General features: G+C 43.4%; 1 protein-coding gene across 1 annotated transcript; it reads right to left on the bottom strand.

The window, feature by feature from the left end:
• Window positions 1-7,689: 7,689 nt before the first annotated feature.
• On the bottom strand, window positions 7,690-15,091 carry T265_10303 (hypothetical protein; the record flags this gene model as incomplete). The annotated part of the gene is made up of 3 exons (XM_009176631.1): window positions 7,690-7,785; window positions 7,940-8,025; window positions 15,007-15,091. The coding sequence occupies 3 exons, from the start codon at window positions 15,089-15,091 to the stop codon at window positions 7,690-7,692; spliced, it is 267 nt and encodes an 88-aa protein (XP_009174895.1).
• Between the last annotated feature and the right edge of the window lie 480 nt (window positions 15,092-15,571).

The following is a 15,571-nucleotide window of genomic DNA, read 5'->3' as shown; positions in this document are numbered from 1 at the left end:
AGCACATTCAGTAAAACTACACTCTAAGTGACTTAAGTGGAACGCAACTGAATCTCTCGCCATCACCGACTTGATTGAAAACGAGCGCCTTTCAGAGGTAAAATCATTTCTTTCGGTACATGTGACTGGTACAGTGGGTAGCCCCCCGGGTCGCTAGCGTGATCACTGAAACAAAAGTGTGAATTCTTGAAAACAATTTAACTTCCAAGGTAGTCTGTTAAAGTACTCGTCCCGAGAATGAAGAATTTCCTTGAGATGTCCTCAGAAGCAGTGTGTACACTCATTTGGTTACTTGATAGCTGTACAGAGTTCCTCTAAACACCATAGTGTGTAAGCCACTGGTAGATTCACACGAACGAAACTGAATGCATGTTGGCTCTCGCTTTAGGTGAACTTAGTAATTTCAAAGTACAAAACGCCACCCAACTTCAAGGTTCAAAATCAATGAAGAATTATTCCTACATTCATTCTGATAAGTAGGATAATCTCACGGGAGCAGAATCGATCTCGTCAGCTAGCCAAGTTATTTACGAACAGCTCCTAAGATGGATTATGATTCTGCTTGAAAACTTACCAAAATTAGAACCTGACAAGTTAAGCTCCTTGCTACATTCTGAATTCAAAGACAACTGTCCTTGATCGATCGAGTATAGTGGGAAACTTGTGGGCAGACAATCATTCAAAGTTGTTCATCGCGCTGGATTTTGCGTTCATATTTCACAGATCAGTCTCATTATGAATCTATTTGATTTTCTAACGCCCTTACCCTGAGATGGCGAACAGGGTTGGCTGAGCTTTCAACAGTCGAATTTGGGTTCAAGTAGAAAATAAGGTTGACGGAAACTCGGGGACTGCGCCTACCTGATGAGCCCAAAACAGAAGGGCGAAACCAGTCGTGGGCTGTCGAAGAGTTTTCAATAACCTTGTGAGTAGATTCCTTTATGAAAAAAGGCAAAACAGTTTGTGTCCTTTTGAGTAGGTAGATGATTCTGAGTAGCTCCACTTCCACATGATAACTCTAATTGGTCCAAACTAAGGGGAGTAGGGCTGGACTTGAGTTTCAGTCGCATTAGAAATCACCGTCAGGGATTATTTTGCCCCTCTCGGGCTTTGAACTTCGCACATCCGATACGACAGCCGAGCTTGTTCCCACTGAATAGTCATGTCTAAACAGGTAGCTATATTCACGACTGTGTGATATGATTGAAAAGAACGAAGATAGCGAACAAAGCTTATTTTCTGTTATCGGTCCCCTCGGCTAATACATCACAAATTTATATGGTGCCAGTAATCACGTGAAAAAAAGGTTGAAATAGGGGGTACGTACACTCAATGAAGTGGACAGAAAAGGAAGGGGGTTGAATGAGGAGTAGGTCAGTGGGTCACGGAATCTGGCAAGTGCCGGGAATGTCAGATTGGCTGGTCGGACCGGATTTTTCCCGGGCCAGTTCAAGTTCAGAGGTTGCACAAGTTTCTTCTAGAATTCCAATCGCCTCTGCAGTCGATAGTAGTCTGGATCACTCCAGAGGTACGCAGTCTATGACATCGAGGGCTTGCTCTTTCTCGATCGGCCAAATGTGATGCAATCAAATACACGGTACTGCTCTCGCATTCTGTCCGACAAATGCCTTGTCATACGACCAAAGTATGATGCTCAGCACGAGCATACAAACGAGTACACAAAAAAGCTGGTGGTAAACGGTTGCGATTCGTCCTTCAAATGCGACCTGATTGTGGGATTGAAACTTGAGCTTAAGCACAGATTAGCGGGCATGCATACTGTATTAATAGAATGTTTAAGCCTCCCCGGAATTAATTCAGCGACTGAGTCACCTTCGAATGTGAGTTTCATGTAGACAGGTCTCTTCCCAACTCTACATTCTTTAGTTTAAGGTTTTACTGATTGTACGGACCTTTCAGGATAACCGTTCTGCAGGACTGTGGGTCCCAAGAACTTTAGTTCCTGTACAGACTGCTACTCATTACCCATAAGATTGTTGAAAACTCCTCGACGTCATGAACGAGAGATTCAGCTGGGTTCCAGGTGAGTCTCCCGTCAAAACCAAATTGGTATGCAAATTAGTGCATTTCGCTAACTGTAGTTCCTCTTGTAAATAGTCAGGGAGTTCTCTCAATCAGGCATCCAATGATATTACGCTTCTGTTGCAAAGGAGCGAAGCTCTCGAAGTGAGGTGAAATTTTGTGATTGAAAGCTGAGTGACGTTATGTCCTGTGTAAACGATCAGACTGTTGGTCGGCAACTCGCAGCCGAAAGGTTGTGTTCAAACTACTAGCCGGGAAGTCGTGGGTTCGAAACTTTCTTAGTTTTCCGGTATGAGGACTGATGATGATTCTCCGAAAGGATGGAAAGTCTGTACAGCAATTCTCGGCAAGGGTAAGGGGTCAACTCAGCCAGTTTGAGAAGTGTACTGACATTTAGCAAGCACCTAAGCAAAGATGAAAATGCAGTCTCCTCGAAAAAACAACTGACTGGATATTTTTCGCTACAACACTCCTTAGTTTACCAAACACTTCAAGCATACTGCAAATATCTCACTGTATTGCATTCAGTTCAGTAATGAAGTCTCACATATACCCAAGTGTTTTTCAGCAGGATGGGATAGAATTCCCCCAATTCGTATCTTTTCTCCCGTCCGGTGTGTACCTAGGTGGGTGGTAGACAGTCCTCTCTATAGTCGGCGGGGAGTATCACAGCTCAAGCCTCTAGCAGCCTGATACACTTCGCCGCTGAAAGGCCCTGGATCAGGCTGCCGCATTTGCATTCACTGTTGTCTCACATTCAAACCACGTTACGGTGTAAATCTTCCACGAGATTGCATTGTATGCCGTTGTGTTATATTCTGTTACAGAGTGTCTCATTACACTGTGCTGGGTTGTATTTTCCACTTTACCGAGTTTACTGAACTCTCAATGTGTACTTCATGTACACCTACAGAGATGATAGAGGTTGTTACTGTCGTTGTGCTGGTGGACCAAGGGCTTGTGCTTAAGTGCGTCTCAGTCTACCCGGCCACCTTTCGTGCGTCACAAATGTTCAGCTGTTTACATTTGAAAATCATCGAGATGGGTATGGTCGTTGCTTTATAATCGCACCCCCTGTTTACTCCCCGGGCTTACGCCGTCGTGTTTATTTCGGGCAGGGGAAGTTCAGGTGGTTGCATAGGCAGCCAAGCACAAAACGCATATACCATAGTCTACTGTGCGCTGGGGGCCACCGGCGTCGTTGGATGTGACAGGCGAATATAGACGCTAGGCAGCAATTCACTGCTTATAGTATAACATTACCTAATTCTGGGCACATGGGCAATTTCAGCTTCTTGTCCACCATGGAAGGAGCTCACTAACTGCGCTGATAGACAATAACTAATAATCCATCAGACTGAGGTGTGGCAAATCACTTGTCAAGTCCAATTGCATGGGCTTGACCGGGAGAATATATCTCCGTTATTTCAGTTAGTAGAACAGCCCTCTGATATACGGTCGTTTGGTGTATCGAGTCCGCCAGAAGGCTTGTCTTTTGCCCAAACTATATGTAGTCATCATCTTAGAGTGAACAGAATCTTTGTCACCAATGCGTCATCATTTGTTTTGGATACACTTGATAAGTCGATATTTTGACGAAAATATGTATATAGCTTCAAGAATTTCCTAACACGTTACTCTTTGCTTTCATTGCTGCGCAGCCTTCTTGATCCTCGAAAAGTTCGGTGTCACTTGGATACAGACCTTCTTTGTTACCCCTGGGAGTACCTACGTTAGGGGGCCGTCTATCTCTCGTAATGAAAATACATTTTGGGTTGAGACACTGGGAACAGTCTCGTTTACAGGGAAATCTATCAAGGATTAGCAGTGAACCAGGTTTATAATAATCCTAGATCACCATTGCCCGAAAAAAGCAAGCTTGTAGTCTCCTCATTCCGGTCTACTTTTGAGAGAGATTCCCCCGGAAGCAGGTCGCAATGAACAGTTTGTTTGGGGGCGGAGCATAGTATGCACCAGCAAGAACGAAACAGCCATATGAACAATGCATTCATTTCCATACAGTCTGTCAGTCTGCTACTGAAAGCAGCCTAAAGAGGTGGCTATGAACGCCCTAAAAATGGCTGACTACCGCATGTAAATCGATCAAACTACGGGAGAATAAGGACTGGAAAGAGGCTAGTCTATGTACGTACCATTCAGATAAACCTAAGAACAGTTCAGAAAATCATATTTAAACTTGATTAGGGCTCCGATTAACTCACTGTACTTCGAACATTCACTGGCCTGTTCCGTCCCGGTTCACTCTTCCTCAAGTTCTTCGCTTCCATACTGCTCTCTCATTCACTTTTTCGATTTTAGATTCCACTGTTTCGATTGTTAACTATTCCTTTTATTCCCAAGCACCAAGAAACAAAACTACTCTAGAAGTTTGCATATACTCTTAGTATCTGACCAGTATACCAGTTCTTACGTTATGCCCTCGCTGTTAAGTAACTTATCTGCTCATTCCACATACGTCACTTGCCACGAAAATCTATATTTCAAACACATCGATCGCACTTGCACGGAAATGTAAGTGATGAGTTGTGCTCAGTCACGCATACAAACCGGAGCCACCGAACTGAGAAATCCGAACTGAGAAACCCAGAAATCCGTTTTTTTAATTGCATATTGCCTTTTGGCCAATAAAATAAAAACGCAGTGGGAGACATGTGGTATTCATGTGTTGCACTAAATCCCTGGGGCATAATCCCTAAATATGCTGGTCTTCTGGTTACACACCTACTCGAAGTAAAAAAGATCTCTTATCGATTTTGTCGATTTAAACTTGCCTAAATATGCTTCTGGGTAAAAAACTACTCGAAGTAAAAAAGATCTCTTATCGATTTTGTCGATTTAAACTTGTAGGAAAATCTTTTGATTTGTCCACGAATAGATGGTATCTGAGAGACTGACGACTAATCTGAAAAGTAGCGTTTATGGAATCTGTGTCGTTCGATCAAGAGACAAACTTCATTCGGTTGAAGTTAGTCATAGAACAGATCAGAGCACAAAGTTCGAAATTCACGATCGTCATGCCTCCTGTATGCCGGTTTGACCCATACGGGTAATAACATCAGTCGGGGATCAGAGAACACGCACCGAACATGTTAAATGCAGGATTGTGATTCTGGATAGCCATCATAATAAAATATGAAGCACCTGTAACTATTTCAAGGTCACAGTCATACAAGCAGGATGCTCGAGGAATCTGGCCGCACACAGGTGTATCAGTAATCTGTAAGACAAATAGGTGATGTCGTAATGTCATCCACCCTGATCTTGTCGTTTCTCTACACGTGTTCGATATTGTACATGGTTCAATTGACCTGACCCTAGAAATGCAACAGTCCTCTCCCCCTGCAAATGCCGGAGGTCCATTAATTCGACGTTCGTTCCAGGAGAATCCTTAGCGAATGTTTTTCACTCCCTAGAATTTGACCGGTGTGTACACACCACCTCCAGAAAACAACCAATTTCGATCTCCTTACGGACTCGCACCTGTCTTCTTTACGACATCGTCTTGGGTTCCTAATAGCAGACGAATTATTTCGTCACAGGTGAATGGATTCAATTTTATTTACGGAGCCACCACATCATTAAACTGGTTCCTCCCAAAGAGCTCTACAAAGAACAGTTTAGGGTAGAGGTGCATCAAAATCTCAGTGAATTTAGATACAGGAACTTTCGTTCTGATGGATCGACGTTTTTAGAATTTTACAAAAAACTATTTTACCCCTAACTGATTAGTCCTTTTTATTCATTTTATTGAGTTTCATCTTTACTTTCAGTAAAATAAGGTACCACTTTTCACCGCGTCACTTGTGCCACGGTCAGAAGAACTTGCAAATTCCAGGCGTAACACACTACTCATAAACGAGAGTTTCAGCTGGATTCAGTTGGGTCTTTTGTCAAAACCCGATTTGGTCAAAGTGCGCGAACTCCTTCAGTTGCTAATCTTCGTGATGTACTACTCAGGTTGCTGAAAATCCGTCGACAGCCCACGACCGGTTTCTCCCATTCTGGGTCTCATCAGGTAGGCGCAGTCCCAGGTTGACGGAAACTCGGGGAATGCACTTACCTGATGATCCCCAAGCAGGGCGGAACTGGTCGTGGGCTGTCGACGGAGCTTCAGCAACCTTGTGAGTAGTACATCACAAAAATATACATGTATCGCGATATCTCGAATATCGTTGTGGCTGAAACATGAGGCGGCCAGGTCAGCACATTCAGTTGCATGAAAACATCACTAGCGGGAGATTCAGCTGGGTTCCAGGTGAGTCGCTCGAAAAACCAAGTTAGTTTGCAAATGAGTGCATATTCCTTCAATTGTCCTTTATCACTTATCCCCTTCTAAGACGTTCAAGCCACACGTAATTGTACGCCACTACCAGAGCAATTCAAAAACACCACGGTTAGAGTCTCGATTTATTTTGGAAAGAGACAGCTGGCGTTGAAACGTCTGGGATCAAACAGCGAGACAACGAACCGCTTTATATTTTCACACAGGTAGCTGTTGCAGCCGTAGGTTTCTCAACGCCCACGGCTCGTAAGTTTTTATGAATGTCATGCTTTATCAATCCTTGTATCGGTTGGCTGGTGTACCACCGTATGTTGGAATCCGAACGCTTGAAAACTCCGTTATTTGCGCTTTTCTAACTTTACCCCACAGCTTCCTGTCTTTTGAATTTATCCGCCGAAGGTATTGAGACTGCGACTGTAGGGTGTTGACAAGACACGTGATGTAGGTGGGTGTTGAGAACTGATTATTTACCATAGTTGTGGAGGAGTAAAGGCTTGCTTGTTGCTTGGATCGATTTCAAAGTAAGTCAAGTATTCTGGTATAAGCAACCCCCCATCACGATATCATGCGGAAATTCTAAACGCCATGTTATGGACCATGACCTCATTTAGGCAAATGGCGTTGCTTGGATCGATTTCAAAGTAAGCCAAGTATTCTGTTTTAGGCCATCCCCGCATCACAATATCCTGCAGAAATTCTAAACGCCATGCTATGGACCATGACCTCATTTAGGCAAATGGGCATACAGTCAGTGGGTATTGGACGCAAAGGAGAAAATGATCTACAGTGAAAGCACAAATTTATCAAAAACAAGCAGCAGTCAGAAGGACATGATAAGATGTAGTCGGTACAATAGACCATAACAAGTGCTTCGCTAGAAGGACACCCCCAGCACCGTTAGGTACACTTTGTCTAGGGGTAGTGTTCCTATGGATTTTCATTTGTCTTGGTGGAAAGTCTAAGGGTGTTTTTTATATGAATGACCTAATAGGAACTTTACTGTAGTGGGTTGACAACATTCAAGGATTCTGGATCAGTTCGACAAAGATCAGCATGTAACTGGTAAGCTACTGACTAAATCTACACTTTTCGAACCCATTTCTATCCTCCTGATTTTTTTCATTGTAAAAATGTGTCAACTACCAAGCAAGGTAACTGCACATCAGATCGTTGAACGATTGGGTTTGGTTCTTACTCAAAGGCGAATGCGATTGGTCTCCATGGAAGGTGAATAAACAAAACGGCTTTATGACCTCTCTTTGGGAATGGCATACCGTAAGGGTATCACGCCCGAAGTGGAAGGGCGAAACCGGTCGGGGGCTGTCGATGGATTTTCAGCAACCTTATGAGTAGTACATTACAAATATACATGTATCGCGATATTTCAAATATCGTACCGACTGAACCATGAGGCGGCCTGGTGCAGCACATTCAGTTGCCTGAGAACACCATAAATGAGAGATTCAGCTGGGTTCCAGGTGAGTCTCTCGAAAGAACCAAATTAGTTTGCAGATGAGTGTATATTCGCTAATTTCGTGCAATTTGGTTTCAAGTAGAACATAAGGTTGACGGAAACCCGGGGACTGCGCCTACCTGATGAGCCCGAAGTGGAAGGGCGAAACCGGTCGGGGGCTGTCGATGGATTTTCAGCAACCTTATGAGTAGTCTATTACAAATGTCTGTGAACTTACTTGAAAAATTTCCTTATTTCCCATCCAGCACCAGCTCCGGCAGTATAAATTGGTCTTGGGGTTTTGTTGATCATTGTGGCGTCTCCCTTAAAGAAGGCACTCACATCCAGGACTCCAGTAAGCGCTTCTGAACGTAGGCCATTCCAGGTTTATGATAACACTTTAGATCGTATATCAAACTTCAGTGAACACAAGCTCTCAAAAGTGGCAGGACAACGAAACAAACAACGTAGCAGGACGTTAAAAAATTTCATCCCAGTGACAACGCTCTTTTATCGTTTGTAGGGCGAGGAGATTTAGGAATTTCAATGGGGTTTATCATTTGGTTATGCCAAAAAGCCGAGAAGCACTGCATAGCTGGGTTTCATCGGCAATGTGCACGTTATGGATCACCATGGAGTTCGAACCTACAACCTCTCGGCCAGTGGTTTGATCTTTGGTTCTTTCGGCCACAAGCGGCTGATCGTCGGTGAGATCAGCTCATATTCAGATTCATCGTTGGTTCAGTGTTGCAGTAGGAACTACAGGAATGGAAACCTACCAGAGATCCCATCTTTACAATTAAAGCGACACCCCAGGGCTTACTCGGTTTAACCGAGAGAATTCGGTGGTGCTGTTTAATGAAATACACTGGATAAAAGACAATGAAGCGGTGCATTTCATCTTCCCTACTTTCAACATATCATATTCTTTCTTCCTCTGGGGGTGGTTCGAAGAAATAGTTATTATCGATGGTATGGAACGTCAGTCAGACATTTCATGGAAAACCGAGACGATGCCAATGTTAAAAACCCCGCAAAATCTGTCGCTCCTGATGTACTCTCAACTGAATATGTAGCGGAAAAAAACTGCCCCAGTTTTCTGTCAGTCAGACACTCCAGGTACTTTAATGTTCGTTTATCCTTGATTAGATAAACTACTGTATAATGTACATTACTTAAGTGAAGGGAAAGATGTCGACGGATTTTCAGCAATCTTATTGGTTCCCACCGTTGGTTCCCTAGACAGACATTCGCTTCCAAAACTCTTGTTGCAGATAAACAAAATTAACCTTTTCATAAAGGAAACTACTCACAAGGTTGCTGAAAACTCTTCTACAGCCCATGACCAGTTTCGCCCTTCTGTTTTGGGATCATCAGGTAGGTGCAGTCGCCGAGTTTCCGTCAACCTTATGATCTACGTGAGGCGGTCTGTGTGCAGCACTTTCAGTTGTAGAATGTCATAAACGAGAAATTCACTTGAGTCTCCCGTGAAAACCAAATTGATTTGCAAATGAGTGTAGTGTATTTATTTAACGTTGTTTTCCGATGAGTTGTGTAAAGTGTGTGTGTAAATCAGATGAGGGGTTATGAGTAGTACCAACGTTTGAATTTAGTTTGAGAACCTAAGTCCGTGGTTGGACAGCGATTGTATTCAAAAGTACTGGTTAACCCGACTTTATTTTCTTTTCGCTGCCAAACGTTTCGATGAATTTCCGGATGATCCAGAAGTACATCTGATTATATTAACCTTTTGATAGCAAGTGGACATCTTGCTTTTGTGCTCTTGTTTTTATCAAATCCGTCTGTGTACGACAACAATCGGGTTAGCACCCGAAGAGCTTCGTGTCACTCCAAAGACCAGTGACTTGCGGGGGGACGGCTGTTGGTCTCATCAAACAAGTTACACAGGCGTCTGATCGTTCCGTTTGCTAACTACTCAAAATTCGTCTCATCCACCGAATGTAATTTCCACCAGACACTTGCAAACCACATGAGAAACTAAACTTTTTTGTCAGGGCTAAAGATTGTCAACAATAATGATACTTGTACCAATAACTATGAAGATAATGAGTAAAACGACTGCTCGGAGTTCCTAGATTCGAGAAAAATGAAGATCTGAGCGAAGAAACAACTGAGTGAACTAGCTAATAAGTCAGGAATTTTTCCATTTCGTGTTGAATTTGTGTTTCAACATCAAGATTTGAGCATCGCACTTACAAAAGTTCGCAAGCAAGCTAATGACATGACTATAGAATGACGATCCGAGAAGGGCCGAACAGATATTTGTGACCTTTATCCTACTGTACATCATTCTAGGATGCCTTTTCATCACAGCGCAGTCTGAGCTCTTATTTCCACATTGTTCTTTGTTCTGTTTCCGAGTTCAGTCCATGAAGGAAACCTCAGTGAATGACAAGGGAATAGTTGATAAACATAGGTGACTTAGGTGTTTTTCACCTGATATGCTTAGCAAACGCACTGCGTAAATGTCGAGTAAACTCACCGAGGAAGTTTCCTGTGTATTTATGGGGCCAAACGGGGAACCAGCTGATTTCGATAAAGATGAAGAACAGGGTTAATTCGAAAGCTGCTACGTCACACGAGGCGTCCATATATTAAGTTGAGTTGCATTAAACACTAAGCATATTAATTCTTTCCTAGAGAGAAGTCCCTTAACCAGCGGCTTAAGTTAACCAGTTTCCTTGGTGTTCTTTGTAAGAAGCGGTCACTGTGCCATCCCGCAAAGAGTGTCTGAAGGGCTTAAGACGTATTGGACAGTTTACTCTTTTGCCTGACAAAACCCATCTCACTCTTTTGTTGGAGTGATGGCGTACCCCATCACAACTGGATACCGGTTTTCTCTGAACAGTTTTCTCTGAAGCCAGTGACTGAGATTGCTCAGCTGGTTGTTTTGTCCCTTCGGAGAAAGTAAGCGCTGAATTTTGGTAACTGATGCAGTGCTACCAGATCAAGGGACACGCAATTTCTCAGCCGACACTGCCTCTTCCACTTTGATTTCCAAATCCCAAACTACCGTCTTCGACAGCTTTGTCTGAACATCTTGCGGTACTTTCAACTCTCCTTCTTCAGCAGTGTGGATGTCCGTTTGATGGAGAATGTTGATTCACTGGAAACCTGTGCACAGTGGCAACCGGGTCTTTACCGTTGGTGCAGTGGAAACGCTTCCCAAGTGAGACAGTGAGATGGAAGCAAAACAGCCGGTGGGTGGTTGCCATGCGAACTGTTTTCCCACCGAGAAGAGGTCGTAATGACGCAACCGACCGATTAAGGTGTCACAACATCATTCGTTGTCTGGCTTCATCAACCCCGAGCAATACACCTCCCCAACACGTCTACACAGATGCACGAACGTCGGTCACCACAACCACCCCTGTCTACGCAGCAACCTGCTGAGTACCGCGTGAAAAAGACATCTCATGTGAGAACCAGACATTTGTGTTTGACGACCTACTATAGATCACCACAGTTGACAGTGCAAGAAATTGTCCAAGGGAGGTCTCCGATTACGAACAAAACAAACCACGGTAGCAACAATGTTGATTGCCATTCACCCTGTTTTGTGCTGGTCGCATTCTTAGACACTCATACCCGCGCAATCCATCCGAGTGGGCTGAACACCATGTTTTGGATGACTTTCCAGAGAAAACACGCGGTTTGCACATTTGTCGTGAAACTATGGCCATTTCCTGTCATAAATTTGTATGTTTGAGCTACGCTGTGTGGTCGAGGCTGGGGAATCACTGATCCTCAGAAGCATATCCCAAACAAATGCATCTTTCATGGTACGGAATGCCCTTTGTGACCCGCTTTCCTGATCGAATTATTCATACATCTTCAGCCAGTTCCGTATCAGAAAAGGACACTGTCCAATTTTGGGGCAGATTTGTTGCTATCAAATGGTTTCGATATGGTTGGCAAGTACATAAATAAGGAAGGGCCAGGAAGTATATAATTCCCTCTCTCGGTAAGGCTAACACAAGCTACACTGACTCAGTCCAAAAGCTTTCCCTGGAGAAGTTCACAGGTTGTTAGGTGATTGTCAGGATAACATCACCTTTGCATACCTGCACTCAAAATCGATGCCGGTTCAAGCCTGTTAGGAAGACGAATAAGGGGTCTCGGAATTCTGAGGTCGATAATCGAACCTGTTATCCGTCGTTTGTAAAGGGCGGGTCGGCAACTCCACAGTCACACTCACTGTCCAAAAGGACCTCCTGCGAGCAAACACTTTCTCGGGAACCATTTTCCCCGTATTCCATTACCCTACTGTGATGTGTCTACCGGTCTGAATCAGAATATAGAAGTCAAAGTAGGCAGTTTCAAGAATGTTGCTGAGTCTGATTCAATCGATATTATATTCTCCATTTTTGTTGGTAGCTTAACGCGGGTTCGGATGGACATGATACATTTTTTTCTATTTGAAATACCTTATCTTTGCATGACAGATGATCACAGTCAATATAGGTGCAATATTAGTCTCAAGAGGTAATTGTTTCATTCGCCTTTTTATCTGTCAGTTTGTAGTCTCTCGAGCTGTTATGCCAGTTTCTTGGTATCCATTAAAACTGAGTCTGCAGACACCGATTTTTTCGACCAGTGGACCAATCTATACCTAGTACTGACTGACTTTAGGACCTGGTTCAACCAGCGAGATTCTGCAAACAAATCTGACTTTTATCTGACTATATAGTATTTCCTCCTTATCGCCGTTTGTGACAGAATCATATTTTAAATAGAAACATACGGAGGAATGTAGCATGTAGTACATCATACACCACATATATTATGTACAACAGTATATATTATAGAATATGTAGTCAAAGTATATGATCATTCAGGCATAACACCCTTCCGGTACCTAGCTGCCATTCCACTGAAAGGAAGGGCTGAGATGTTATCAGGTTACCCAAGCCTAGACAGATACAGTGATTGGGTTCGAACCACGGATCTTCTAGTCAGTAGATTCAACCACTGAGCAATCTTGAGCTCTGTGTACCATATAACAAATGAGAAAGTGGACAGTTGACGTAGAATTAACTCGGTTGTCATATCCGACTAGAGATTGGACCGATCCCCTTGATATTGATGTTGCAACTTGAGGGAGCCCCTTGACAATGTCGAACCGGCTGTCTCTATTAAGGGAGCTACTTTAGTTCTCATGATTGAACCTATTTAGTTGATCACTTTTGTGAATTCAAACGGATGATGACTCTATTACTGGAATTCAAACATGGCTTTGTCAGTGTGTGGAACGTTGGAATGAAATCAGAAGCAACACAAACGCGTTGGATGCAACTGTCATTTACATATACTTCCCACGCACGGGCCTTTGTTCAGCTGACCAGTCAGGCATCAGATCAGATGGCTTAATGTAACCGTGTTATCGGCATGGATGAACCACTCACTATGGAATAAACTGCGTCAGTAAATGCTTATTGGGTGTTTATTCTTCAGCCATGTGACAGATCAAACAGTCAGGATCACATGACCGCGCGCAATATCCTAAGGTTTATCCCATTCGGTAACAAACAGTGCAACTTCAAATAACTTTCTGCTATTGTGTTCACAATACTCTTCAAGCAACTTCCCCAAGAGATCGGCTCTCAAATGAAGCCAACATTGGTTCGTCTCGGTAACGGTGTCTGAATGCACTTGTCAGTGTTTCTAGCTACACGTCTGAAATTTTGTGTACGGTCGATGGAAATTCTTAGAAATATTCGTTGGTCAACAGTCTGCGACCATGTAATAATGTGGGGCACCCCACAGTGTAGTTTGCATGAATTTTGCTGGGAACTGAAATGTTCTGGTTTCTTCATAGCCCACTACCACTTGGGGAGGGAAAGTCTGATGTTAGCACCAAGGACAACCCAAAAATGAACGTTTGCAACTGTCCCATGTACACGAGAAGATGCATCAGACTGTAAGTATACTTTCTGCCATTGTTGCGGAAACATCGTCATTCGAAGGTCACAACCCAGTAAAAATTTTCAGACAATGATCGTCGAAAATACGGACATTCCTCAACCAGGGGAGGGATTTAATCACGAGCTGTCAAGCTCAGTGATGCATCATCATATTCATCATATCATCAGCTATGGGAGAGTGTGCGTTCACTAAGAAATTTCTTTTTGAATCCCAGTGGTTCGGGAGAATTGGGTACATGAACACAGACTGATACTAGACCAATGTAGACATTTTTACACGAGAACGTGTCACCTTCAACCCGTTTTGTCTCCTCGAAGGATAGTTTCCAAATCTAGGATGATGGGCATTTAGGTGACCTCAGGTGTCTGGCTTGTGTCAGACATCTGGATGAAGTCATATCCCTAAGTAGGAAGGCACTGTAACTCTCGTACACCAATTTCCCACAACTTGTTCCATCAATTTGTCACCTTTTCAATTACTACTTCGTATCGGCACTGTATAGAGCCGTATATACTGGGCAGTGTATTCCGACCTGATGGTTTCAGACAGTGTTGAATTCATCTCATGCCATTAGCATACATTGCTTTTTGTCCATACCCAAAATGAAGGGTACCAAACATCCCCTTAACCAGAAAATAACTACTGTTAAGAAACCAAAGGTGATTGTTAATTACGTGACGTAATTGCTTGTTTCCCTATTCCTCAGGCTAATTCATTATCCTTCCGATGACTGCTCACGTTTCAAGAATGATCTATTCTGTTTTATACAAATTCGACTCTATGTGAACCGTTTTTCTATAGTCGATTTATTCACATTCATTTCCGGCTTTGTTGTTAAATATTTTGTCCCACTTTAAACTGTACAACTTTTTTCCCGATTAATTTGTCCGATAGCACACTGCCCTCTCTACCCTGTGTTGCTAAATGCCCAAGGTTCAATCTCACCGTAAGCTTCCCTTTAATTCTGCTCACTATTTACTGTTAATTTCTTATAGAACCATGGTCTACCTATCTATACCGTCTACCCACGCCTAATTCAATATATTGTTTGCTGCCCGATTGTGAGTACTGAACAAACGCAGGTGAAGTTCGTAGAATTCGGTTTCGCCGCAATTATTACCAACCGTCCGTCGGTGAATTAGACTACACGTTACTTGTCAGATAGGACACCTAGATCGTTCGTTTAGGCTGATTAACCAATTCCTCGCTTTGAGATCACAGCCTTAGCACAGGATAGTACAGTCATCCAGAACATTCTTACTGTCTCCCACTGCCCTGGTTCGAACAGGTGAACGTGGGGAATAGGATGGGGCAACTTTGGCCCATACTGATTTCCACGCTTGCATCTACCCTTCCTGGGACTGGGGGTGAGATGACTGAGTGGTTAGAGCGTGAATCCCCGGACTTTCCGTGGTTCGAGCCCTGACTCTGCCTCTCGACTTCCTCTGTCCAGGCTTGGGCAACCTGGCATTATCTCGGCTCTCATACTTCCCTCGAATGGTGTGGCAGTTAGGCACCAAAAGGGTGCTACGGCTAAACAAGACTGTCTGTGTACTAACATGAGTCAAAATGAAATTGACCATTGAACATGTATTTCGAGGAAGACATCCTTATAGATGTTACTGAGTATGTCACATCAGTGAGCGCGTTGGTTCTCCCAGATTGGTTGGCCTCCCAATTGCGGTAAGACATTTCGCGTGCTATCAAATGGTTGATTGTGTATTCGTTACACTAATGAACAGGTCGCCCGTGACTGCAATGCATATTTAACGTTTGCGTCATTTTATCCCATGTTCAGGATAGTTTGTACTAAAGCCTGATTTATA

Source organism: Opisthorchis viverrini (assembly GCF_000715545.1).
Source record: "Opisthorchis viverrini unplaced genomic scaffold opera_v5_353, whole genome shotgun sequence".
NCBI lineage: Eukaryota > Metazoa > Platyhelminthes > Trematoda > Opisthorchiida > Opisthorchiidae > Opisthorchis > Opisthorchis viverrini.
The sequence above is the reverse complement of the archived record's forward strand: the minus strand, read 5'-3'. Positions and strand labels throughout refer to the sequence as shown.